At 43.4% G+C, this 27,500-nt stretch overlaps 2 protein-coding genes across 4 annotated transcripts in view; both read left to right on the top strand.

Annotated features, from left to right (window-relative positions):
* The window catches only part of golm2 (golgi membrane protein 2), a 19,913-nt gene extending 7,986 nt beyond the window's left edge, over nucleotides 1-11,927 (top strand). For 2 of the 3 annotated variants that reach the window (XM_048231649.1, XM_048231648.1), the window contains 7 exons: nucleotides 1,376-1,466; nucleotides 2,094-2,223; nucleotides 2,824-2,907; nucleotides 3,343-3,666; nucleotides 6,057-6,200; nucleotides 9,027-9,194; nucleotides 10,308-11,927. In XM_048231649.1, the coding sequence (XP_048087606.1) occupies nucleotides 1,376-1,466; nucleotides 2,094-2,223; nucleotides 2,824-2,907; nucleotides 3,343-3,666; nucleotides 6,057-6,200; nucleotides 9,027-9,194; nucleotides 10,308-10,384 (1,018 nt within the window). In that variant the 3' untranslated portion in view covers nucleotides 10,385-11,927. The remainder of the gene's footprint in view (nucleotides 1-1,375; nucleotides 1,467-2,093; nucleotides 2,224-2,823; nucleotides 2,908-3,342; nucleotides 3,667-6,056; nucleotides 6,201-9,026; nucleotides 9,195-10,307) is intronic. The other variant, XM_048231650.1, reaches the window with a different exon arrangement.
* Nucleotides 11,928-13,347: 1,420 nt separating this feature from the next.
* The window catches only part of ctdspl2b (CTD (carboxy-terminal domain, RNA polymerase II, polypeptide A) small phosphatase like 2b), a 30,350-nt gene continuing 16,197 nt past the window's right edge, over nucleotides 13,348-27,500 (top strand). Inside the window, 2 exon segments of the mRNA XM_048231772.1 lie at nucleotides 13,348-13,535; nucleotides 22,521-22,696. Coding sequence (XP_048087729.1) covers nucleotides 22,544-22,696 — 153 coding nt within the window. The 5' untranslated portion in view covers nucleotides 13,348-13,535; nucleotides 22,521-22,543.

Raw genomic sequence — 27,500 nt, 5'->3', positions numbered from 1 at the left:
ACGAAATTCATCTGGCGAGAGTCAGGTTAGGGTCCTAGTGCCCTTCCTCCACCTCCATCCATGAACCCTGTCCTCCTCCCTCAGAGCTCCTGTCCCATGACTGGACACGCAGCAGGACCGATGCCAACACTTGTGTTGCGTCCTGTAGTGCCACAGGGACATGACAAAGAGGCTCATGGTGATATTTGTTGTGCATCACCAACACTACGGTGCCTTTATTATTACCTATGACTTTACTCTGGTGGCTGTTCTGAGGCCAGCTGTCAGGATGGACTCCCTTTCTGCTGCTTCGGCCAGGCCGTCGTGGAGACAGAACGCCTGCAGCCAGAGCCAGGTTGAGCTGCACGTTTTATTCAGCCGGTCGTGTCTTAAGTGGCCTTGACTGGCAGGTAAGAGGTGTCAGCACAGCCGTTTAAAAGGCTAGAGTCCTCCCTGACGCCCCTAAGCTACTGTCTGCGGCTGGCCCGTCTAAAAGGCTAGAGTCCTCCTTGACACTGTGCTGCTTCTGGGGTCATTAGTGTGGCTCTGCCAGGGCTCTGGGATGTACAGGACGTGACGGGATGGGAGATGGACAAGAGGCATATTGAGATCCATGTCACTTAGTGCTCCTGTGCTACACGCCCTCCTGGAAGGGGCCTGACTTTTTTTGGCTGAAGTAGCTAACCTAGCATGGGCCATTGAAATGAATGGGGGCGTCAGTTCTATATAATACTCTCTCCAGTTCTATATAATACCTCCATGGGCCTGACCGCACTACAGTGTTGGGAATATAGTTCAGCAAGTTTTTTTTCTCTACTTGTTTCCAGCACCACAATGTCGACCTGTGTTTTTGCCTCCAGTCTTCATTAAAATGGAATTGCAGTATTAATGCAAGTATTTAATAGCAACGCTTCACACATTATTATCAGAATGTGTGACCGTGACGTCAGAGCCCGATGACCTCATGACCTTGGTCTCAGAATCATGCTAGCTGACCTACTGAGGCACACATTAACTTGTCACATCTTATACTGACAACACTGCAGCCATGATGTTCCTTTTAGTTTGGACAGTGGAGTCAATATGTCAAACTAACTGTGTGTGTGTGTGTGAACGGGTCTGTAGTGATGGTGTTGCTGGGCTTTCGTGCCCTTTATGTGTCTGTGAGACTCTGCAGTGTTGCTGACTGTGCTAATCTGCCACTGTGTGTGGTGGCTACCCTACAGTGATAACCTTGCTAGCATCACGCTGCTTTGTGTGTGTGTGTGTGTGTGTGTGTCCTTCTCAAACCTGATGTACAGGTGAGGTTATCCTCTGTGTGTATGTGTCCTCTACCTCGCTGTGTTAGCTATGCCAGTAAAGGTAATATCTTTGTGTGTGTGTGTGTGTCTTGTAGCCTGCAGTGCGGCCGGCAGATTGCCCAGCTGAAGGAGGAGTATGAGGAGACCAAGCGAACCCTGGAGGCACAGGCAGCGGAGTTGAAGAAGGTATGCACACACACACACACACACACACACACACACACACACACAGTGTTTTGATCTTAATTACTCCAGTGTGCCAGTGTGTTTTGTAGGAGAGACTAAAAAGAGCCCATTTTTACTTACACAGAGACTTACACATCTTGTCTGGCTGGGGCAGTGTGTTGCTCTCAAAGCAAATGTTCTCAAATGGATCTCACACTTCAGTTTGGAACTTCCCCCTTCTCCCTCAATCACTTCATTCTCTCTCTCTCTCTCTCTCTCTCTCTCTCTCTCTCTCTCTCTCTCTCTCTCTCTCTCTCTCTCTCTCTCTCTCTCTCTCTCTCTCTCAAAAGTAAATCAAGTCATCTTTATTGTCAAATCTGTACAAGAAATATAGAGGATTGGAAATATGTTTATCTCAGCCCTACAGGGTAACACAACAACAGTCACAGCAGGAATCCAGGGGCCTAGCAGTAGTAATCAGAATCAGAACCAACAGTAGCAATCATGTTAATGCTAATAATAATTATTATAATGTCCCCACCACACCCCTTGTGTGTTGTGTCTGGATCTCCCTTCTGTGTCTCTCATCTGTGCCTTTCCTCATCTCTCCTCGTGTGTGTGTGTGTGTGTGTGTGTGTGTGTGTGTAGTCGCTGGAGAGCCAGCGGGCGGCGGCTGTGGTAGCCGGTGTGGGGGCAGCGGAAGGGGGCACAGAGGGACAGGCGGGCGGAGAGCGCCACACACAGGCCACCAAGCAGAAGGACGCCGCAGACCTCAAAGGTACCTGGGGATCATCACATGCTCAGCACACTGTTCTCACACACACACACAGACACACACAGACAGACAGACACACACTCAAACTATCTCTCTCTCTCTCTCTCACACACACACACACACACACACACACACACACACACACACACACACACACACACACACACACTCAAACTATCTTGCGTGCAGGAGAACTGGGCTGAGCCTTTACTCTTGTTTTCCACTGGTTCCGTTGGTTGTGTTCTGTTTGCAACGTTGGCTTCCTATTCCACCAGCTGCACTGCGACACATCTCCGTAGCGTCCCATTAACATATTTACACTCTGATTTGCTTCTATCTACGCTATCGAAGTCTATTTTTGTAAAAAATATTTCTCTACGGATGTTCATTTTTGGACACCTGTTAAAGCGGTACTTGGACGCCACACAAACAGAACCAGTGGAAATAAGCGAGTAGCCCAGCTGCAGCTCTGCCACACTGTTTAGGCTTCCTCTCCGTCCTGGGTGCAGTGTCGGGGGATGTGCCTCATTAAACCTTTCTGTCTGTCTCTGTCTGTCTGTCTGTCTCCCATCTGTCTGTCCGTCACCATCTGGGCTGGCGCAGAGGAGATGGGCAAGCTTGGCAGCGACGCGGGCATGCCTGGCATCGAGGACAGCGAAGTGGGCAAAATGGAAGAAGTGCAGTTCGGTGAGGGCTTGTGTTCCACATTGTGACAACACACACACACACACACACACACACACACACACACACACACACACACACACAGATGAATGTTATTGTAGAGAGCTAAGGAAATGATCATTAATCAAACTTAAGATATGACCTTGATATGATCCAAGGTGAGAACATTACTCAGCTCAATGGTTGCGGATATAGGGCTGCCATATACATTAGGGAAAGCTGATTAACATATTGATTATTAGTTACAAAGCGACTCACAATAACAACAAACATTACAACAGCATTAGTGTGAAGTAAAGTGAAATGCATTTGAAATCATAATACACTAATAATAGTAATAACTGTAGTGTTTTAGCAGAGCCCAATATCCTCCATCAGTATATATCCAATATCCAACATTTCAGCAGCTAACTCGACCACAACCTCAACCTTTCCCAGGTCTGAAGAAGCCGGCCATCACCCAGAAGCAGGCGGCGGACAGCCCGCTGAGGGAGGACCGAGGGGGCATGGGGGCCGGAGCGGGCCCTGGGCCCGTGCCTGGCGCTGGGGCTGGGGTGGTGGAGGGCGCCGGTGTGGGCATCTCTCTGGACCGCCCTGAGCTGCCACGAGACGGCGCTCTGGACCTGGAGGCCCGCGGGGTTCTGCTGCAGCAACAGCAGCCGGCGCCACAGGCTCAGGGTGACCGGCCAATACTGTTCGACGAGGACAACAAAGTCAGGGTGCAGGCCGACGAGCTGGGGGAGCAGAGGAGGCAGCTCAGAGGTGACACACACACACACACATAGAGAGAAAGAGACACACACACACACACACACATACACATAGAGAGAAAGACATACGCACACACACATAGAGAGAAAGACATACACACACATAGACACACACACACACATAGAGAGAAAGACATACGCACACACACATAGAGAAAAAGACACACACACATAGACACACACACACACACACACACAGAGAAACACACAAACACATACACATAGAGACATACACACACAGATGCATGTACATACAAACACACACAGACAGACACCAGTCTTTCTGTCTAGATAGATGGACTGATGACCTTAATCAGTGCGTAATTGCTTGTGCTGTTGGTAGCCAACAGTGATGTGTCTCCCTGTACTGCGCTGTGCTATTAACGGGGAATTCCATCTGATGGCTGTGCCAACTCCAGACTGCAGGCCTATTTCACCCTTTAAGTAACATTAGCAGACAGACTAGGCCTCAGAGACTGTGGTAGTTATGGGTTTGAGCTACTTCTTCTTCCAATGGAAATGCTGGCACTGAAGCAACCACTGAAGTGTGGTTCCTTTCCTGTGCCATAAAACCACACAGGCTCCAGATCTCAGGTACTCCGGTACCGGTAGGTGTAGTGAGAGGGAGCCCATGGTGCTATATGAATAGGGATATGATACATGTATGATGTGGCACTTACAATGGCATGGTTCCTCACTGAAACACACACAAACACCCACCCACGCACACACACATTCTGTCCATTGATATTGTGTTTTTGTTATGAAACGTATCACGCTAGTATGACATTTGAGCCCCTAAACCAGAGCGCCTTGGAAACGCTGCTGTCCCTGTGTTAGTTTGGAAATGTATTCCCTCATGCAGGAGCGCTGCAGCAGCAAGGTTGCTTGAGCTGTGGTTTTGAGTTGAAGTGATTGTGTGGCAACTTGTTTCTTTTCTGATGGTCGTGTGTGCATATCTGACCTTGAGCTGCTTCATGCTGGTGAGTCAGCTTGAGTCTTTGTGGAGGGGAGTTATTTTGCGTGTGTGTTTTTGTGTTGTGTTTTTTGTGTGTGTGTGTTGCGCATGGTAAGAACATTGCTGCCTTTGGCATCTCCTCAGCAGTAGCCTGTCTTCCCATTTTCAAACACTTCTCCACCTCCCAACACTCTTGGAGCAAACGCAGACCAATATGGCAAGCCTTTTTAACATTTAACAGCTAGACGAATATGGATTACAGTCCGTAATTCAATTCTTCCTAGTCAAACTCTGCATTTCAGGTATTCCCAATGACATTCTTTCTATCCTCAATTGTCATATATGTTCCTTGGTATCAATATTCAATACAATTTAGTGCTTTGTCAAAAACCAACAAAATGGCTCATGATCCTAGCAGTGTGACAGTCATTGTAGCATCCAAATGAGTTTGAAGCATTTATTTTAAGGTAAAATAACTGCATTATGTTGCTTTTAAAGGAAATAATAGATGTATGTATCGGCAAACAGCCAAAATTAGTTTGATAATATCAGCACATCGAATATCTGTCATATATAATTATGACTAGTAGTCAAAATGATGTTGATATCTGTATAGTTCATTCTGGATAGTCAGATTTATCCATTAAATGTTAAAACCGCTTGCCATAGACCGAGGCAGGAGGAGAAACATTTAGTGCCTTTTTTTCTTTTTCTTTCATTGTTCTTTCTTCCTTTTGCTCTTTCTTTCTCTTACTCTTCCTTTCTTTTTTCTGTTCCTGCCTGTCCTTCTCTCCTTCTCAACACCCCATCCTCTTTCCGTTCTTTACTCTTTCCATCCCATCTGACTTGCTTCATCTTTTTTATTTATTCTTTTTACCCTCTCTTGTTCTCTCTCTCCTCTCTCTCTCTCTCTCTCTCCCACTGTCCTCGGTAGCTGGCTCTGTGTTCTTAGGTTCTCTCGGTGATTAATCATTTTCTCCCAAATGGCATGAACAGGCTGCCTGGGAGTTTTTTTTCCTCCTGCATTCTTTTCTATCGGTCTTTCTTCTGTTGTAAATTTGTTCTCTATGAAATGTGCAGTCGAAGATATCTGTGATGATCCTTTGAGATAGTGTCGTGGTTTTGAAAGAGGAGAGAGGGAGATTCAGCCTTCTGATTTTAATTAAGTCAGGTTTGACTCCTCAGGCTCAGTGTGCAATCAACATGTATATTATTTATACTTCTTTGTCTAGGATTGAGTGTGTATATCCTGCAAGTTTCCTGTTTAATTCATATGCATCTCTCTCTCTCTCTCTCTCTATCTCTCTATCTCTCTATCTATCTATCTATCTATCTATCTATCTATCTATCCATTTCTCTTTCTGTTTATCTCTCTCTCTCTCTCCCTCTCTCCATCTGTCTTTCTATCTCTCTCTCTCTCTCAGCTCCTGATATAGCGCAGGCTAAGGCGCTGGAGGCCAAGGCCAACCTTCCCCTGCCTCCAAACCCGGCCCAAGTGCTGCCCAACCCCATGGAGCCGCGCCACGCCAGGGACCCCGTGCCCGCAGAGCCCCCCCGCCATCGCCAGAGTGAGTGTCTGCCTGCCAGCGCATTGCGGGTCGATGGGGGATGGGGGGGTGACGGAGGGTCAGATATGAGGTTTTGGAAAGGGCTTCAGTGGTTTGGCTTTCCTGGCCCAAACACACTGTCTTTGTATCTTACAGCGTAATGTGAGCAAATTAACCATGGAAGTTAGTGGGACTGTTTATTTGTTTGGCTGGTTGTTTTGACTTTGTTTTGTGATTTTTGGCCCAGTATTCACATGTGAATGGTGTGTGTATGTGGGCAATCGCAAGAGAAACATAAGGAAAGGTAATATTTGACCATTGTGATGTGCTATGGAGCAAAACAGGTCAAATACCGATACCATCTTTGTGTGTGTGTGTGTGCGCGCATTTGTGTGTTTGTGTCATCATGGCCTGATGCTCAGTTGCATGCAATGTACTGTAGTCTTTAAAAACAGCCCAAAAATGACTTGGTAGACAGATCATTAGGTAGGGGCCAACTTGAAGTAGAAATTCAGTTTTTTATAGGTCTCGAGTGCACATGGAATTTGATTTGTTGATAAAACATGAATATGATCCAATGCACAACCACAGAAGCTCAGATTAATTTCTTTATCTGGCATCTGTGAAGCATGACAATCTTCAGTGTGAGTGAAGGACCTATAATTGTCAAAATAAGTCAAATTGTGTAAAAAAAAAAAAAAAAAAAAAGGTTTTCTGGATGTTACTCTTGCAGACACACACACACACACACACACACCCACAACCACCTACCTCTCATCTCTTCTCAACATCACTACACAGCATCTTGGGTCGAACATACTATTATTATTATTATTATTATTATTATTATTACTACTACTACTGTACCTTCAAAACGGGTCATTCAGAAACCAGTGAAAGGTCAAATGTCCTTGACTATGTCTGTCTGCGTTGTGGGGAGCGTGTCCATGCTTGAGAGGGAGGGCTAGAGGCAGAGAGTGGGGATGGTATGGAGGTGAAGGATGAAGGTACATGTGAGAGGCATGTCTGTCAGAGGGAGAGGGATGTAGTTAAGGGGGGTCTCTGCTCTCCAATCAAAGATTGATCTCTGTGAGCTCTTGATGATCTCTGCTGCCTGGCTTCAGCTCTGCCACCTGCTATGCTCTTTGTATCCCTGCTTCCTCCTCCTCCTCTTCCTCCTCCTCCACCACCACCTCTTCCTCCTCCTCCTCCTCCCTCTTCCTCCTCCACCACCACCTCTTCCTTCTCTTCCTCCTCATCCTCCACCACCTCTTCCTCCTCCTGCTCTTCTTCCTCCTCATCCTCCACCACCTCTTCCTCATCCTCCACCACCACCTCTTCCTCCTCCACCACCTCTTCCTCCTCCTCCCTCTTCCTCCTCCACCCTCTTCCTCCACCACCACCTCTTCCTTCTCTTCCTCCTCCACCACCTCATCCTCCTCCACCTCTTCCTCCTCATCCTCCACCACCTCTTCCTCCTCCTCCACCTTTTCCTCCGGGTGTCACAAATCTCCAAATCCTCGATTTTTCAAATTAATTTTCGATTTTAAAGTCATGATCCGATTCTCAATCTTTTTTTTGTTTTTAATTATAGTACTATTCTTGCATTTCTTATGTTTCTTGCCTTTATCCAGCTTTGTTTTGAGGGGCTTTTATTTTGAAACTACGAACTTGGCTTAGGTTAGTTAGTTCCTACCGCGAGCTACTGAAGAGAACAGAAACATGGACATAAACGTGAACATAGTGAAATGAAATAAAACTGAATGATCATTTGTTTGTTTTAGCACTCTCCAAAGAGACAAAAGGTTTGTGTTTATGGAATATTACACTGTTAATGTGTGTTTTGAACCACAAATGTACCACAAAATATTTCCACACCCGTGATTTCAGAGAAGCAGGAGGGGTTTCGAGTTCGGTTGATGTCTTTTAACTGGCTGTAGCTTCAAGTTTGCGGACACACTTCAACGTGTGTGTGTGTGTGTGTTTGTCCTCTCTTGGCATGTCTGCCAGACGTGACATAGGGGCGCGGCTAGATCCTCGATTTTACGTTTGATCTCGAAGTTCGAGATCGTGATGTCATTTCGGTCGATATTCAACTTACAATGGAGATCGTGACACCCCATACTGTTCATCCCTCCTTCTTTTTCCTCCTGCCATGTTCTGTATCCCTCCTTTTTTATCTCCTCCTGCCATGTTCTGTATCCCTCCTTTTTTATCTCCTCCTGCCATGTTCTGTATCTCTCCTTCTTTATCTCCTCCTGCCATGTTCTGTATCCCTCCTTTTTTATCTCCTCCTGCCATGTTCTGTATCCCTCCTTCTTTATCTCCTCCTGCCATGTTCTGTATCCCTCCTTCTTTTTCTTTTTCTTCCTCATCCTCCTCTACAGTCCCTATACTCTCCACCTCGCACAACACGATCACTCTCTGGCCATCCGTCATGTGCGTCATTCTCTTGCACCTCCACTTGCTCGGGAAGATGCTCTACTCTTTCATGCTGTCCCACTTCCCTCCCAGTCCAACCAAGTATACTCCTGCTCCCCACACATGCCCACTCTTTCTGGCCTTTCCTCTTCCGCTATCCCCCTCTCTTTCCTCTCCTCCATTTTGTTATGCGTCCTCTCCTCTTTCCTGTCCTACTCTCCGCAGCCTGCCATCTTCCTCCTCCTCCTCTGCCTCGCCCTACGTCCTCGCCACCTTCTACTTCATCTGTTCTTGTTCTCTCTGTTTCACTTTCTCTATCCTTCTCTCCTCCATTTCTTCCTTTTTTCTCTCTCTCTCTCTCTCCGTCTGTTCTTCCTGTCCTCCTCTGTCTCTCCCTCCTGACGAGGCCCTTCTCTGCCTCTGCAGGCCGCTTCTTTGATGAGAACGAGTCCCCCGTAGATCCGCAGCACGGCTCTAAGCTGGCGGACTACAACGGGGACGACGGCAACGTGGGCGAGTATGAGGCCGACAAGCAGGCCGAGCTCGCTTACAATGAGGAGGAGGATGGTGATGGTGGGGAGGAAGACGTCCAAGGTGAGCCCCAGATGACGACTGGGGGGTAGTGTGAGAAGCCGTGTCTCTCCAAGGGGATTTTTTTTTTTTTTTTCTCCAGAGTCCGTACCAGTTCCACCCCTCCCCACCCCCATCCTCCCAGTCCCATCCCTGCTGCCACTGCTGTTGCTGATGGTGCTGTCTGCACTGTACTGGATAGGCACTGTAGCATCCCTGCCCTCTCACTAAGAAGAGCAGAGCACTCTGCGTTCAGCCAGCCATTACACACTGCCCACACTGAGCACCCTCACAGAGGGATGAACACCTCTCATTGTGTGTGTGTGTGTGTGTGTGTGTGTGTGTGGAGATTTCTGCTACTTCCACATATCCCAGGGGGGTTCTGTGAGTGACCCTCTTGTGAGTAGTTAGCTGCATGCGTGGTTCGACTCCGCTCTGCTTGCTACTGTATGTGAGCCATCAGCTTTTGCACATCTGGCTCTCTCAGGTGACATTCTCTGCACCATATTCATTGGTTCATATGATGTCTGTGTTTGTGCACATGCAAGAGAGTAGGAAACTCAATTTGTTTAGTGTGTGTGTGTGTGTGTGTGTGTGTGTGTGTGTGTGTGTGTGTATTTGTTATTTTCTCAACCAACAGCTTGCACTAGGACAGTGTTCAGCCCACCTAGTGTGTTGTTGTGTTGTGTTGTGTTGTGTTGTGTTGTGTTGTGTTGTGTTGTGTTGTGTTGTGTTGTGTTGTGTTGTGTTGTGTTGTGTTGTGTTGTGTAAAAGGTGTTGTGTTGTGTTGTGTTGTGTTGTGTTGTGTAAAAAGGTGTTGTGTTGTGTTGTGTTGTGTTGTGTTGTGTTGTGTTGTGTTGTGTTGTGTTGTGTTGTGTTGTGTTGTGTTGTGTTGTGAGCCACCTTTCCCATCCTCAGCTTCCTTACTCTCTTGATCTTCTCTCATAGCTGTGAAATACTGCACTGAACTGTCCACTGTCGATTACAGGCCACCATTCCACATATTGTGTGTGTGTGTGTGTGTGTGTGTGTGTGTGTGTGTGTGTGTGTATGAATATATACACTCAATACACACACAGAGTTTAAATCCTGAGATTGACCTGAGTTTCTGCTCACCACCTCATTTCTGTTTCCTAGATGATGAAGATCGAGACTTGCCTGGTGACAGAGGGGTGGACTACGGCAAACGCCATCAGGCCAACGAAATCCTGTAAACGGCTATTGGGATGTCTTATAAGAGCTCAGTCGGACTACTTGAGAAACGGAAGAGAATGAAACCCCGACAACATGGCCTCGATTCACAAGCGGCTTTTTTGATCTAATGATTTCGAGGTGCCATCTTTAGACATTTGATGCATATACCTGGGTCATGGACAGTTAAGACAATTTTTCTGAGGAGGTGGAAAATGAATGGGGGAGGGGCGGGACTTAGAGTTTACTATTGAATTATGGAAGGAGAAATGACGTGATGTGTTTTTTTTTTTTTGATGTGGCATCAGAAATGTGAGTAACTTATTGCCCTTTTTACTTTTTGTCCATCTCCCTAAATAGGTATGATCCCAAAGTGGTAATGATGATGTACTGTGCAAATGTGTGTGTATATATGCGAATAATATGTACATGGGAAATGTTCTTTTTATGTTTATAACAAGATTTAGTTTGTTTTTGTTTTTGTTTTGAGGGGTGTGAAGGGGCATTTTATATGAAGACTTTCAGCTAAATAATGTCAGAGGTACTGATATGAGGAACGCTTACATGGACCTGAGCTTTGGAACACTTACCTGGGACAACTGATTTTGTCAAGCTCTCCACGCTTACCATGCTCACAATGAGGATTCAGCGATTCCATTTTTCTATGTTACTGTTCCTTAGAATCTTGGGATAGAAGTATGTTTCATATTCTGGAACTGAACTCCAAGGAGTTCTACCTGATTCTTTGTGCCTGCTGGGACCTCATTGTTGATTGCCATGAAGGAGGATTCAGTAGGAACTTTACAGACTAGTAGAAGAACTCCCAGCTATGGTCCTGGACGACCACAGCCTCCTCCTCCGCTCGGTCTCTGTTGTGAGGTCTATGCCTCACTCAGACCGTTGTTGCATGCAAATATATGGTAGGCTTGGACATCAAGCCACTAGAATACGTCAAACTAGCAATACATACACACCTAAGTACAGTTTTGAAGGGCGGACTTTATTTTCGCGTTAATAGCAGCTGAAGTCTGCACAGATGAGCATGACCGTATATATTTGACAAAACACACCTTTTAGGTATTCCGAGTTTTCTTCCTTGTCATGTAGATTATGGGAGATAAATATGAATGAACTGTTGGGTTGGGCTGGGTAGGCTGGGCTGGTGTTTGGCAGGGGACAGAGAAGATGTGATCAAAGTTTAGACGAAGGAGAAGAGGGTTGGCAACGTGAATGTATTCAGCTGTTGTAATAGTTGATTCACTTCTAGACATGAAGCCCTAAACTGGGTGGGTTTTTGTTGGCAATTAAACAACTGTGCAATGTAGTTTCTAATGGTCAGCTTAGTAGAATAAGACTATGTGCTCCACCTTTTCCACAGATTCTTATTAGGTTACGATGGCCATCGATGCCCTTATATCACTGTGAAAGGACCATAAAAAAGGCTCATTGACATACATTTTAAAAATCTGCTTGGTGGCAAACATGGTCTACTTCCCCAAACCATATTAAATTATCATCATCATCATCGTCATCATTAAAACAATAATAAAATATTTCCCATTTTGACTGAGTCAATCATTAAATTGGGTGTGAGTGTGCATCATAGGTTTTTGTTACAAAGCATCATGTTGTGTGTGGAGTTCACAATATTGTGGCTTTTTAATTGCATAGTAGGACAGGCTTGTTGAATCCAATAATGTGATAATTTCTAAATAAGGTAATAACTCCAAAATTGCAATCATCTTTGGACCACTTGTGTCCATCAAAGATGTAGCAAAAATCCAATTAGTTCTCAAAAATGTAAGAAACTAAAATAATTCTAAAATGTGTACCAATAATGTAGGCTAATCAATCAGTACACTATTGGAAATGATTACATCGTTGGTTTAATCTAGTTTTCCAGAAGCCAATAAGGCCATTATAAGGGCCAATTCACCAATAGTGTAATGCCTTTTCCACTTCACTCAAACAACAGGCAGTACAGATGAAAAAATACATTGATATTGTTTTTGAACAGCATTGGACTTCATTACAGCGCTGTACTTCACTCCACAACTACAGTAGACTACAGGAAAGAATCTCAAGCAGCCTTTTGAATCAGTGAAATACAGCAGTTGTCTTATCTGGTAATACATGTAGCCTATGTTCAGAGCAGGCTAGTAGAGTGTGACTACGTGTGCATTTTCAGATTTTAAGGGAACCATTTTGGATACTGAAACAACAACTATTCCTGTATGTTAAATCGTAGGGTTTGGTAGCACTTTTAAATGTTCATGCAATAAAGCGTGAATTGAATTGAGAGCACAAAGAAACACCGGGCACTTATTGCACTTATAAGCACTTATTGGCTCCGTGTTCTTCCCATGAACTGTTTGTTGGAGTAGCCCAGCGTGAGCATCAGTAATTTTGCTACAGTAGCTTTTGCAACAGCACCTACATCCCCATGGCGACCGGGACTTGTTTTCCCCTTTCTCCCGCCTTCTCTATCGCAGCCGCACAATGTCTATTTATATTTTCATCCTGTAGTGGTGGTGTGCAAATAAAGGCTTGTCCTACCAATCGTCTCCTGCCAGTACCCCCACAGACCCCCCAACACAGACATAAAATACATTTGGTCACCTCGCATAATACCAATTTAAGGAAATCTAATCTATTCTCCATCATTGACATTGTGCAATGCCTTTTTCATTTTGTTCTCACGCGAAGCAGAAACTGAGCCCATTGCATTCTTAGGAGAACAAAGATTAAGCTGAAATTTCTCGTAAATGTGAAAATCTCATGTGAAACTCCCTTTACGGGCTCTGTGCCTAGTACTACTTTGGGCAACAAACGCGTTTGGTGGTGTTCAAACATCAAGCCAAGCATCCACCAGTGTACTGTCTATGGTTTGTACTGACGTCCGTCACTCTTGTTTTGCTATTAGCTAAAATATATGGAGGTGTTGCCATCAGGGTGCGCTTGCGCAGAATTTCTAGTCATCCGGGCTACTGCCATTGAGTGTGAGGGTAAGGAGGCGGGAAATGGCGTCTGGAGGTACCGCGCACAGTCGGACAAACGGTGCCTGAACATAGCCGTGGAAAGGTGGCCAGAGACAGCGGCCGTCCTCGGCACGGTGACCGAACAGCTAAGGGTATCCTCATATCTCATCAAAGAGATACTTTGGAGTTTTGCAAAGTAAGTGAAACTCGTACGTCTATTTTTTGTGTAATGCATGTAGTGGCCAGTGTGGTTGTCGTTGCTGGCTAACGTAACAGATAAATATTTTGCTCCCGTCTTGTCCTACCCATGTTCTATCCTACTTCACCTATCGAGGCAGCGTAACGTTAGCTGGCTAGGAAGCTAAGTTACTTTCACCAACCTACCAGTCTGCATGTTCTTTTAACGCGTGCATGACACGTTTGAGGTAGTTTACATTTTATTCGTAGGCATTAACATAAATTGTTGGCTTATTCCAGCCAGGTTTAGTTTAAAGCAGACGCTGTTGACTATCGTAAGCCCTACATTAGCTAGCCATGCTAGCCTGCTTATTTCAAATGGATAGGCTAACGTATTTTAGCACCTGGTGGATAGCATAGCTACTTAACTTCACTTTGTAGAAGTGATGGGCAACTCGATAGTAAATTGTTACCTCTAGTCCCATTGGTGTCACGCTCCAAATTTACCAATTTTCTTGTCGTTCTAAGAAAAGTAACCTAAGCAGGTTTAAATTTAACAGTAGTGGTAGCCGTTGTGGAAAGTATAATGTTAGCAAGCTTGCCAACGGTGCTCCATTCTGCATGTCGCTACTTGGCTTCTGATACCATAGGCGACACAACAAGGTAGCACGGTATCTAAGGGATAGCCAATTAGCTAGCCAGCCCTAGTTGTCCCATCAAAGTAAAAGGGGTCGACGAACATCACTGCAAATGTTCAAGCTGTTGAACAATCGTTTTCTTGGCTATGTAATACGATTTTCATAAATTGATATCTTCAAGGGATTAACGTTAGAAGACTACCAAACACTTTGATAACACTTCGGACTGTAGAGCTAACACCTGGAAAGTACCGTTAACTCCAGGAGTGTGGGGATGTTGGTTTAACTAAATTGATGTTAATTGCAGCGGTCTTGTAAATGTCATTTTGTTAAAGTGGATTCATAGAAGCGTTGATTGTCTGACAGTCGTCAACAATAAGCAATCCACAACTTGACACTATCTCCAGTTTGTAGTCTCTGATTTCCCGCCCACTTCTAGTGCAGTAGCAAGCTAGCGAGCTTGCAAATGGAGCCCTTAACCTATTTTGCAGCAATTTTGTACGTGGTTACTTGGACTCCTATGCAGGTTTCTGTGATTTTTCGGTTTATAAACTTGTACCATAAGTTTTACTTTGTAAAAGCTGCGGCCGAGAAGTTAACTTACTGTCTGTCCAGGAATCGGCATGCTCATAAGCAGCTCGCAATGGTTCAGATGTAATTGTCCTGTCCTGCCAATTTAACACTGGCACAAACGGTATTCTCCAACGGTGGGTTGTAATAACCCTCGACATTGTTTTCAATCAGTTAAGCATGTTAAGCAAAAACGGACTGAGATAAAAAAAAAATAAACGTTCCTTGAACTGTAACCTAACTATAACCATTAAGTAACGTGTTCAGATTGTCCACACACAGGTCCCAATCCCCGTGACTTTGAATTTGACGCAATCTGACAGGTAACCCCCCCCCTCTCGAGGTTGACTAGATCTGGAGATTTGACAGAGTAGTGAAATCTTTGTGTTTTTATGACGGTCGCATAGGCTTGTGCATTTTCTGTTTGGAATGCAGTCATTTCCATACCTTGGAATATAATTCTACCCACGGTACGCCTTAGCATAATGGGATAGTAGGGGAACCCCTATTTAATAGCAACAGTAGATATATTGATATTTAATTCTATTTGCCCATGTTTGTATCATGTTAGTTAGTTGTTGTATAATGTATTTGGTCTGTCCACACTATTTAGGAATCTTATGTGATGGGTAAAATGGATCAGAAACTGTTACATTTCTGTGTTGTTAAACTTTTACTTACAACTGTTGAGATGGCACAGTGCAAGGAAGATGCGATTAATCCAAAATATAAGTTCAATATTGTCTTGTATTGTGTGGTTCGGTGCTCTGTGTGTGTGCGCGCCTTCCAAAAAATATTAGCAGTCAAAAATCAGCCATCTGTCACCAGGATCAAGGACTGCACCTTGAAGGTCCAGTTGATAAAAGCTCATAGAGATCTCTACTTCCCCTGCTTCCATTTAACCAAACCCTCCCTCCCAGTGCACTGCTCGCTCGCAAGGGGGTTTGTGTGTCGGTCTGACCAAAGGCAGCGGTGAATCATCTCTGGTCTTGGGTATTATTGTGTGTGTGTGTGTGTCTCCAACAGTGTGCAAGTGCACGTGTGGTGTCATTTCCCTCTGTTCGTAGCGTGTGTAACAGCTGGATGTAATTTTAAGAGGAATAATCTGAACGAGAGCGGAAAGAGGACAGTATGTTCTGCAGAACTGGGATGTAGGCTTTGTCTAATGTTGTCTGAGAACCGATGGCTCTTTTTTAAATTAAATTAAATATATAAAAAAATACTCTCTAGTAAGTTATGTTGCAGTAATTGTGTGTATACTCTCAGCCATGTTCTCACTGTATAAAGGTAGCGTTGTTAGAGCTGGTAGCCACTGTGTGTGTGTGTGTTAGAAGCTGTGGATGAGTCATGCTTTCTGATGGATTGGAAAGAAGGGGAAAAAAGACAGGGAGCGTCTTCAAGCTACAAATCTGCGCTCTCTCCCACTCTCCGACAGAGGTGTGTGTGTGTATGTTTCCCTCCTGCTCTCCAGCATGCTGTAGCCTAATTTGAGCCTGCCGCTGTTCCTGCATGTGTGTGGAGCTGCCAGATCACAGGACTCTGCTGGTGTGTGTGAGGGGGGGTGTGTGTCTGCGATTATGTACCCACATTATTGGAAAGCTGTATGTCTGTGTTGGTTGTGTCTGTTTGCGTGCTGGTGCATTTGTTAAAAGAATAGATGTGCTTCCTATGAATGAGCAAATAAGTGTGTGTGTGTGTGTGTGTGTGTGTGTGTGTGTGTAATGTAGTGCTGACTGGGAGATGGAGGGAGGGTGTGCTTCTGTCTGTCTGTCTGTGTGTGTCTGTCTGCAAATATCAAATGCTGTTTAGGACTAGCGACTTGTTGCGGCATGCCAGTTCCCCCACTGTGTCCGTGCTCAGCTTGACACCCGACTGGTCCCATTACTGGGAAGCCCTGAGGCTACTAGAATCAGAACACACACACACACACACACAGTCACATAGTGTCTCAAACACCATCTCATTCACACACACACGCACACAGTCACACACTTACATAGTGTCTCAAACGTTATCTCATTCACACTCTTTCTCTCTCACTCTCACTCTCTCTCACTCTCACTCTCTCTCTCTCTCTCACTCTCACTCTCACTCTCACTCTCACTCTCACTCACACACACACACACTTTCTCACATACTTACACACCATGTCTCAAAACACATACACACACACACACATTTGCATACTGTGTCTCAGACCGTCTCATTTACACACAATTATAAACACTGGCTCTCTCTCTTACACACACACACACCGGTTGCTCAGTGGTAGAGGATCATGCTGTGCATTTTCCCCTCTGAAGTAGGGTTGGGTGAAGCCTACTGAATTAGCATATTGCTCTGTGCAGTGTAACATTGCATGAACAATTACTGTTGTCAGTTCTTGTAGGCAAATCAAATGTAATCTTGATGCATCCATAATACTGGAAAAAAAAAAAGAAAATCAAGATTTTGCCTTGACCATATTGTCCAACCCCAACTTTCCGCCATGGCCACAGTATTGTATTGTCCACCGGCCAAGCCCTTCAGTAAAGCATGTGAAGACGCAACCCACATTGCACTCCCACTCTCACTCTCTCTCTCACACACACACACACACACACACACACACACACTAATATTGAGTCTAGTATGCCTATTATTGTGCACATACGTCATGAAAGCACACCAACTGCACCCTGATTGAATAGCCATTTCCGCTACCATTTGCATCACCCAGCCCTGTGTGTGTGCGTGCATTTCTCCAGTAAAAGATTGAACTGTATGAAAAATGTGCAGCACCCAAGTGTTGTCTTTTATTCCTGGTCTGCTTTTAATCTTGCCAGTATGAAACCTGCAGACACAGTTAGTTGCACAGTTCCCGGGGTGTCTCTTATTCCAGGTCTGCTTGGCTGCTTGTAACGTTGCCTGTGAAACCAGCACAGAGACAGGGTAGGAGCGCTCTGAGGTCACCAGTTAGTTTCTCACAGAACCGTGCTGCTGCGGTTCTTTGTGTACAGGATGCTAATGTTACAGTGAAGTGTGTGTGTGTGTGTGCTTGCCGTGCTGTAGTCTTGATTTGCTGCAGATGTTGCTCTCTTTCTGTGTGTGTGTGTGTGTGTGTGTGTGTGTGGGGAAGGTGCAGGCAGGACTGCGCCTGGCTGGGTTCCTGACAGGTCCTGGACATGCGGGAACACATTTTCAGGCAGCGGTTATGTAACAGCCAGTGGTGGGGGAACATATAAGAGCAGTTCTGTGCTTAGTTTCAATGTGCACACACACACACACTGACTCACTTACTTTAGCAAATGATGCTCTGCCCAAGAACTGAAATCCGATATGGATGCATTACATCCTGGTTGTGTTGAAGTTATGTAGTTATTTAAAGTGTGAGGTTTCCTGTGTAGGCATTGGAAATGACCATTGGTGATGTTTTGGTTTGTCTAATTTGTGTACAACATAGTTTTTGATTGTTTTTCTATAATGAGTAGTGTTTTTTTTTTTTAAATTTTTTTTTTTTTTTTAAAGTTCTGGGGCCGTATTCACAAAGAATTTTAGCCCTAAAAGTAGCACCTAAGAAGTCGAGAGGACCCCTAACTCACTAAGACCTATTCACAAACAATCCTAAACTGTTTTTTGTGGCGTTTCATGTCGCGATGTTTTGAAATGCACATGCTACAGGAGCTCTCAATCGTGAGGGTAAAACAGGCTCTGTGCACGACACCATTTTGGATTAGCTTGTACTGACATCAACTTCCTGTTTACGTTAAAACATTGACAAATATGCATTTTTTCTATAGTCGTCTTCAGGACATCGTGTCATGGTAACGTAGACCGACTTTGTTTGCCACTCCCTCCAGCAATCAGGAACAGAGTTTAAAAGGTTCTTAACTTTAATCAAGCAACTGATGTTACTGAACTGGTTAGATAACGTTAGCTATGTTGTTCAATTAGAAATAGCCTACTATATTAAAACTGACAGGCTAGTAATCTGTAATTTTTTGTCATAGCCTACTGTGTACAGTGTAAACAGGAAGTTGATTACCCTGTAGGAAGCAAATCCAAAATGGAGTCCTGCATAGAGTCCCTTGTGCATTGTAACCAAGTCCTTTTAGGCAAGTCCCTCCACTCGGTGGCCATATTGTAACGCTTTTTGGGCACTTATCGGGCATCTGTTTCGGTTCACAACACGTGATTGGCACGATGTATTCACAACAGACTACATGATTGGCACAATGTATTCACATGTCGACTTTTTTGCCACGGAAGGGGTGGGATATGTGTAGACCAGAGTTTCCGCTAAAAAAAAATTGTGCCGGGCAGAGGTTTCGTTTTCCGGACATTTTGATGATATGCCGGTCAAATATCCTATTATTGCTTCTTAATTAGTCAAGTTGAGTTGAAACTTAAACAAGTTGAAACTTAAACAAACAAGTTGAAACTTAAACATGCCTACCAAGATCTAGCCAGTATCTATGTTTTCATGGATAGCAAGAGTCCGCTTTGATCGTCGTTTCAAAAAGGCTACGTTGTTTGTTGCTGCTACCCACGTTATCTCCAGTGGTTCCACTCTTTAACTAGCACAGATGTGCACACACAAGAATGAGCGCTCACACCACTACCCCCTAAGGCTATGCCTCTTTATTTGATAACAATAAATTATGAAATGTTTCCTATTCTGGGAAATGCTTAGTTTCTTTTTCTTTCGGTCCGCGGTTCAATGATAGGCCTATTGTGCCGGAAATTCTCCGCGGACCAGCAATCTCCTCATAGAGGAGGCCTAACCCTGCAGATCATAGACAGAGAAAGCATAGGCCGACTGTATGCTTTGGGTACAGAACACAGTTGCGTGTCCACGGAGAATGACAGTGTCTTGCACAGCCACACCCCCCACAACGCCACTTCCAAAGTCATTGATTCTGACAGATTCGCCCGACACTTCTGCTTTTTATCTGGTGGTGGTGGAGTTGACCGGTCATCTGCGACTTCAGATGTTACCAATTTATCATCCATCGCGTCTGGCCTCTGAAAAAACTTTTAAGGCTAGTCCGCCTGGGCCTGGCCATGTTTGAACCGCCTCACTCATTTGTTTGTTGTTTAACATGGATGTTTAAGTGTTGTTTGGTGTTGTTTAATAACTTTCGGTAGAGCCTGTTCATTTAAAAACTTAACCAGATGACATATCATCATCACTCATTGTCAACATGTAAACTAAATGTAACATTTCAGTATAAATCAAATTAAATTGTTTCTCCTATTTGCAAACGTAGGCCTACATTTCTTTATACAGATTAATTTTAAAAAATTGAAAAAGATACTGCATCAAACCGTATATTTCATTGGGCTAGTAGGCCATTTGCTTTGTCTTACTCTTTTTATTTAGTCTAGGCCTATTTATTCATCATCTTCTGTCCTTCACAGTACTTGTGTAGCGCACATATTCTCACCATCATCAGACAATAAAAAGGTGGTCACTTCAATCAAGCTCGTGCATGAGTAATGACGTCAACCATAGCAACGGAGCTGTTATCTTAGGAGTTGTCATTTTTCCTTACTAAGAGTAGGTTTGAGTGGCTTTTTAAATGAAAACTCCTAGCTAAAAATTTACTGCGATTTAGGAGTACTCCTAGCAGTAAGATAAAATGCTTCGTGAAAACGGACCCTGATGTTTGTTACTTGCCCCAACTGTGCATTTTGTGAATGGAACAGTGGCATTTCACGGTTAAAAAAATATGCATCTTCAAAGAGTAGAATGCACAAGTTCTTGTGAAAACATTTAACTGCTTTGTAGTATGGCAGCTCAAGATGTTCAGAAGTTAAAAATAAAATGTGAAGACATTGTTTACATGTGACTAAGGACTTGCAGATTTATAATGGAAGTGGTGTCTGGACTGCAAGTAGAGGTTAGCCTTGGTCCTGGCTAAATCTTAAAACATGAGGGACCCGCGTCTGCCAAATACCATAACCATAACTCACTCATACACACACACACACGCAGCTCCATCACCACCAGCCCTCACTGATGCACTGCTAATAGTGCAGGTTGCCAAGAGTGTCGTTTGTGTGTGTTATTGTTATGGTATTTGGCAGACGCTTTTATCCAAAGTGACTTACAGAATATGAATACTATATTAGATAAAAATTATGGTTTCAAATAAAGTTGGAAAAAGTGTGTGTCTAGGTACTGGGCAGAAACGATAATCTCCCTTTATGCTAGCTGAGTGGCTAACCCTGTCTTTCACAGATTTGATAACAATCGTATGTGTTGTTAATTTGTGTTCTGTCCTTGTTTGAGGCTTGTATATGTGGACTTTTGAAGTGATACTGGAATAAGAATAGTGTGTAGTAGGACTGGTGTGGAGTAGGATTTTTTTTATTTTATTTTTTTTATTTAAATGACAAAGTACACAGTGACAACAATTAACATACACATAGACATGACAAAGTTCACCTGTTCACAGAGCTACCTAAGCTTAACTAGCTGTATTGAGCAGCAACACGTGGACAATTATTACAAGGAGCAGACATAGTAGTATCAACATTCATCGGCTGAGGAATCAGCGTTGCAAATACTGCAAAAAGTGTGGAGTAGGATTGTAATAATACTGTAATGACATCTGTTGTAGGGCTGTCACTTTACGTTCGAAAATCGATTGCACAATCGATTGGACCAAACAACACAAGTTTCGAAAACTAAAATAGGGAATCTATTTTAACCAAATATGTACACTATTAATTTTGAAAACGAATTAAACAAATAAAAAGGATAGATGTAACAAAATTCACAAACAAGAATATAAGAATATGAAAGAATTCCAGTGCAGTAAGCATTGCGCAGCAAATTGCAAGCAAAGTGCAGTAAGCATAGGCCTTTATCACGGCAGCCCACAGGCAGCTGAAGCAGGGCTGTTGAATTTCCTGTTGGCAGGCAAACCACAGGTGTTCCTAAAAACATTAACGAGGCCTCTGGTTGAAGTAACTGTGGCCGAATCTGACACTTAATTAGAAACACCTGTGCTCACACAGGAACAGGGCTGTTCACTTCCTACTTTGGCTGCAGTGATAAAGGCCTATTGCGAAAGCTAAAAAGAAAATTCCCACCAGTTTTACGCACCGGAAACAGCTGTTTTAATCATCTGCTGTGCTGCTCGTGTTTTGCCAAAAAATGGAGGACAACGCGATCAACCTGTGCGATATGAGAGAGATTAGTGATGGGGCCCTAATAACTTGAGGAGTTCGATGTGGAAGTACTTCAGATTTTTGGTATATTAAACTATGGAAAAGAACAAAGCGGTAGGCTATGCAAACTGTGCAATCGAGTTCTACGTAGGCGAAATTTGTTTGACATTCTAATCGTAAACAGACACAGCTACGTTGAAGCCTGCAGTCATGTTTGTCACTGATGTAATGGCAGTCCACTCGGCTAATTGTTTTTCAAGAATGTTGCACTCCTGTTTGTCATTGTGCACGAAACTTCACGCCAATAAATCATCAGAAATATTGCTGGCTTGCGTCTACAAGCGCCCTCTTTACATTCGTCCTAATGCCTGTTAGTTCTTTGTGGTTTGACCTATATTTGGCGTTGAAAATGGAAATGTCTTTAGACATGAAAAATCGATTTTACAATCGATTCAATGAACACTTATGTCTCAAAAATCGAACAGGATTTTTTCACAAAAGTGACAGCCCTAATCTGTTGCTCTCTTCTTTTTCTAATTCCCTCCACCTCTCTCTCTCTCTCTCTCTCTCTCTCTCTCTCTCTCTCTCTCTCTCTCTCTCTCTCTCTCTCTCTCTCTCTCTTTCTCTCTCTCTCTCAGTCTTACATGTGACTGTTAACATCATGAGGCTGAGAATGCGCAAGGCTTCTCAGCAGACAAGTCCCACCCGCCCATCACGGCAGAAGCGGAAGCACTCCGAGGTGGATGAGTGTCCTGCCGGGGGCAAGGGTCTGCTCTCCACCATCAAGAAGATCATCAGAGGCAACGCTGTCAAGGTACAGACACACACATACCAGGGTGTCCGCGCGAAGGTAGTAAATAGAATCTACCAAAATTAAGGCCCTTGAAAGGTAGTAAAAGGTAATAAATGCAATCTGACTTGGTAGTAAATTTTTCATCACCACCTCAATATATAATAAGTTTACATTTTTTGCTTAATATTTGTGTCATGTTTTAACTTCATCTTACCTAATTAAAAAATATATACGTGCTAACAGGACCTAAGTCAGTCGGAGTTGATAGCAATGACGTAAAAGTAAACTGTGTAGAGTTCCGTGGCTGACAGCCTATCAGCGACGCCAACAACATTTTCGCCTCAGTTGATATTACAGGGATGCAAACAACGCGCTTTTCGGTGCCTCCTTCACGTTCCTTTGGGCGACTTATATGAATCGTACAGATCCGAAGAGTTTTTTCGGGTGGGGGATACAGGGATGCTTTTTGGCGACTCCTGTTTTTTTCACGTCATCTAGGCCCTACCGCAGGCTACCAGAGGAACCAGAGCAGCGTGTTTATCATATGGGCCTGCTGGTCAAATGCCCAGTGCTTCTGTCACTCATCTGATAATATTTGTAGCAAAGGAGCGGTAGATGTAGGCTAGCCTATCACTCTGATAGCAGCTAAGAAAATATAGGCTACACTCACTCCGTTAGGAGGCAACTCTCTCAGTTCGCACTAGGCTACTTAAGCTGGAAGTTTTAACAACTGTGGACTTGACTAGTGTGTAAGCTTTCGTTCGGCCGTCAGTGGCGCTGCCATCTGACTGTCATCATCCAGAACCGTACAATAATGAAATTATTCCACCTAGCCTATCAGTAACAAAGTTCAAACTAGTCACTGACATAGTAATCGACAACATTTTTTAAAATGTAATCTAGACCTACTGTAGTATCTAATGTTACGTGGGAATTGCAAGAAAACGAGTGAAAACAATTCACTTTTAACCACGCAAGTGCGTGTGTCATTTATTGTCGATCAACAAAAACAGCATGGAGTTAAAACGTAATTTAAAGTCCCAGACATTTAAAGGGACAGCTATCACTCAAGACATAGGCCTACACCACAACTGAGTGAAATGCTTTGAATAGCCTACAAAACACTGCATTTAGATAACAACTGTGTGAAGAACCAATAATCTAGTTACTGGTGAATTAAGTTTATGGCATTCACATTTAAAGCATTCAATAACCTATGAAAACTTGATCAGTCAGTTAAATTGCTCCCATAAAAGGAACAGCAGGCCTACAAAATATTCCAAATAGGTTAGTTTTATTGCAGTGACAGAAAATGTATACTGCAACAAACGAGTTTAAACCATGTTAAATTTGAAAGCATCTAGCTAGTGACAGGTGGTGTTAGGGGGGGAAAGAGAACAAACTCTGTAACCTACCTGATTCCACAGTCATTGTTCATTATTTGGCCTATAATTTAGCCTATAGTATTGGCAGTTGAATCCATGAAAATTAACCAAAATCTATCATTTCCTATCGACAACAGACCCCAGCAACGCATCAAATCGAATTGCTACACATTTTGAAGTATTGAAAAGAATACAATTGTTGGCTTAAAGAATTGATATTGTATCGAATTGTGTAAACTTGATTTACACTCCTAAATGTCATCCTTATAATTATGACCGCCGCGCAGTCAGATTTTTTATTTTATTTTTTTTAATTTATTTATTTATTTATTTATTTATTTGTTCTTTTTCGCATGCCCACATTTCCGTCAATGATTCCCGGGACACTGAAAGACCGGGGTACACGAAACTTGGTGGGCATGTACCCCCACATGGATAGCATGGAACAGTCATTCTTTGTTTTGATCTGTAGCCCCCGCTGGACTGGACCCCGAAAGGAGGGTAGGGCAGACACAGTTCTCTGTGAATATCTTGAGAACTGTAGGGCCTAGGATGACCAATTTTTTTCCATTATGTTTGCCTCCAGGGGTCATGTTAACCCATTCCATGTGCACACATGTGCATAAACAGATACACACGCACACACATACATTTACAGTAATCATAATTATGACACATACTCACACAGTAGACATATGTACGCATGCATGCACATGCACAAACACACAAGCACGCACACACACACACACACACACACCCACACACATAAACATAAATTTGTACACGCACACATGCACACAATTCAAGAATTTTTCCCGTCATCTACTCCCTGAAATTTTGTTCATTGATACCCGGGACACCGAACCACCGGGGTACATGACATTTGGTGGGTATGTAGCCCCACTAGACTTTTACAAGAAAAATTCATTTCGTCCCCGGGGACCACCACCACCCCCCGTGCTGGGCACCCCGAACCGCAAAAAAAACAAACAGTTTTTCCTAAATAACTACCTGAACCGTGGCACTGAGGATGAAGAATCTTTTATGGTATGTTGGTCTCAAGGGCCCACATCAACCTGGCTCATAATCACTCATTTGTGATTTGCACCCCCACCCCCCGGTAAAAAATGAAAATGCAATATTATTCTGCTTTAATCGCCCCCATCTTCAGTTAAGAGGTTCAGAACTGCACCAAATTGTATGTGTATGATTGACCTGGCATTCTCTGGGGGTATGCCAAGTTTAAGTAGAATTTCATCCATGGGGGTCTAAAAAATTAGGTTATGTGTACATTTAGTGACTGTACACTCATTGGCCTGTAAATGGCGGTGCACACATATACACATGCACACACAGGCACCCACATACTATCGGTATTAGAGCGGCCGATACATAATTACAAATTCAGTAGGATTAAAAGAAAGCCAAAATAAATATTCATCATCATCATCATGGCTGCATTTTCAGTATTGGCGATAAGTAGTCGTTTGTCCACTAGATGGCGATCGTTGCAGTGAGGCGTAATTTTGTTGGAAGTTAAAAGTGGGTTGGAAAAAAACAATGGACGCTTCCTACAAGGACTGTAATTTACCGCAGCGAACATCTAATAAGGATAGGGCGATGTTCACATGAAGTGTAAGGATGTTTATCGGACATGCTTGGTTTTACTGCAGGTACGTTAATCTTGTAAAACCAATAAGGACCTAGGTAATGTTACCGTTAAGCGTTGGTTGAGTGATGGAGGCATTTGATTGATTGCATTTGTAGAAAACTATAAATGCGGTTATACCAAGCAAATTGATAGCAGCACTGTTTGTATCTTTCGACTGTCATTTATTGCACGTGCTACAAAATCATTCTGTGCAATGGAAGATTTACCAACGTTACACCACGGTCTGATACAGTTTTGCCTATACATGCGTGAGACTGAGGCGCCTGTTTATTTTGTTTTAAGTGCGTGCAGGGTGTGAGAGGCTTAATCGATGTGCTTTGATTACAGCTTGGTAGTTGTAGTCTGTGAAATTAAAAAGCACGTGTGTGAAGTATCCAAACAATGACACTTTCATTTCATTATGGCTGCTTTAGCAACACACCTTAAGCTACTGTGTAGTGGGTCCCATTTAGAAGTGGCTACTTCATTCGCGCTTTCCTTGACTCATGGAGCTGCGTGAATGTTATTACAACTTTTCGCATACGATATGACCGTTTAAGTCAGCTTGATACTGTAAGGCGAAGCCATTGGTTTCAAAGGAGATTTTATTTGTGTAAGCCAGCATAGCCTATTGACAATTTATGTTGTAAATAGGCCTACCTTATAATCCTACCTGTAGCTTAGGGAAGCTAACAGCTTTCTATTAGGATCTAGTTTGTTAGTTACCGTTTTGTCATAACTCCCTGATGCATTTTTGCATTTAGAATAGCCAGAGCGTGTATTTCTCAATCGGAAAATTAAACAATATCGGGTGCCTATGGACTAGGCTGGGTGAACCCAGCCTGATCTGCCCGCTATTTATTTTTTGATTTCTTAAAAGATTGAGCTTGGTCTGATGAAAGCCAGACTAGCCATGGACCTCAGTTACACAATGCAAGGGAACATGAATCAGCCTATATTTGCACAAACAATAACGGACAAAAGCTCTTCAACTTTGGCCCGTTAAAATGTGTATGAACAGTCTAGCGACGCATTTCATCAAGGCCCATTTGGACATGTCAGTTATTTGCACCACTGGTTAGATGTAAAACAGCATTTCGTTTCAGACTAGGCTACTGTTACTTAATTTGTGCATTAACAATAACGTTTCAGACTACTGTTACTTAATTTGTGCATTGACAATAAAGTATTACATGAACTAAAGATGACTAAAATCTTATGTAGAAGAAGAAACATTCACAAAAATCCATCCATCCAAAAATGACCTTTGTTTTTGATAGCTGTTGAAAACGCATGGAACTGACAGAGATGTTTTTGTTTATAAATACATAAAAATAAATAAATAAATAACATTATGCTGATACCTTTTGCTTTTCCCAAATACAATGTAGCCTACAGGTGTAAGTGACCTTTCATCAATCCAGTTGCAATGGATGAACTGTGATGAACTGCCCTACTTGTGATTGTTTAGAGATTTTAAAGGTTTTATAACAATGCTGCATCTTCTTTGGCTATTCTACAATCTATTCACCTTTTCAGCACCAGTAGGCTGCTTTCTGTGCTGCGACACACACACTCAGGCATGCCAAACAAGCATACACAAAAGTTTTAAGAGTGGGGGATGGAGTAAAATATGGAGACAAATTGAAGTGTGATTTATTTTTTGTGAACGGATGTACAGGACTGAGCTGGGCGGTCATATTTTGTACCCGGTATCGCACGGTACATCTAGTTATTGTTGTTTTGGGAAGTATTTATCATGCAAGCATCGCGGGCAACCACTGAGTAA

This window comes from Alosa alosa, chromosome 21, assembly GCF_017589495.1.
Source record: "Alosa alosa isolate M-15738 ecotype Scorff River chromosome 21, AALO_Geno_1.1, whole genome shotgun sequence".
Lineage (NCBI taxonomy): Eukaryota > Metazoa > Chordata > Actinopteri > Clupeiformes > Clupeidae > Alosa > Alosa alosa.
This window is presented reverse-complemented; position numbering and strand designations above follow the sequence as displayed.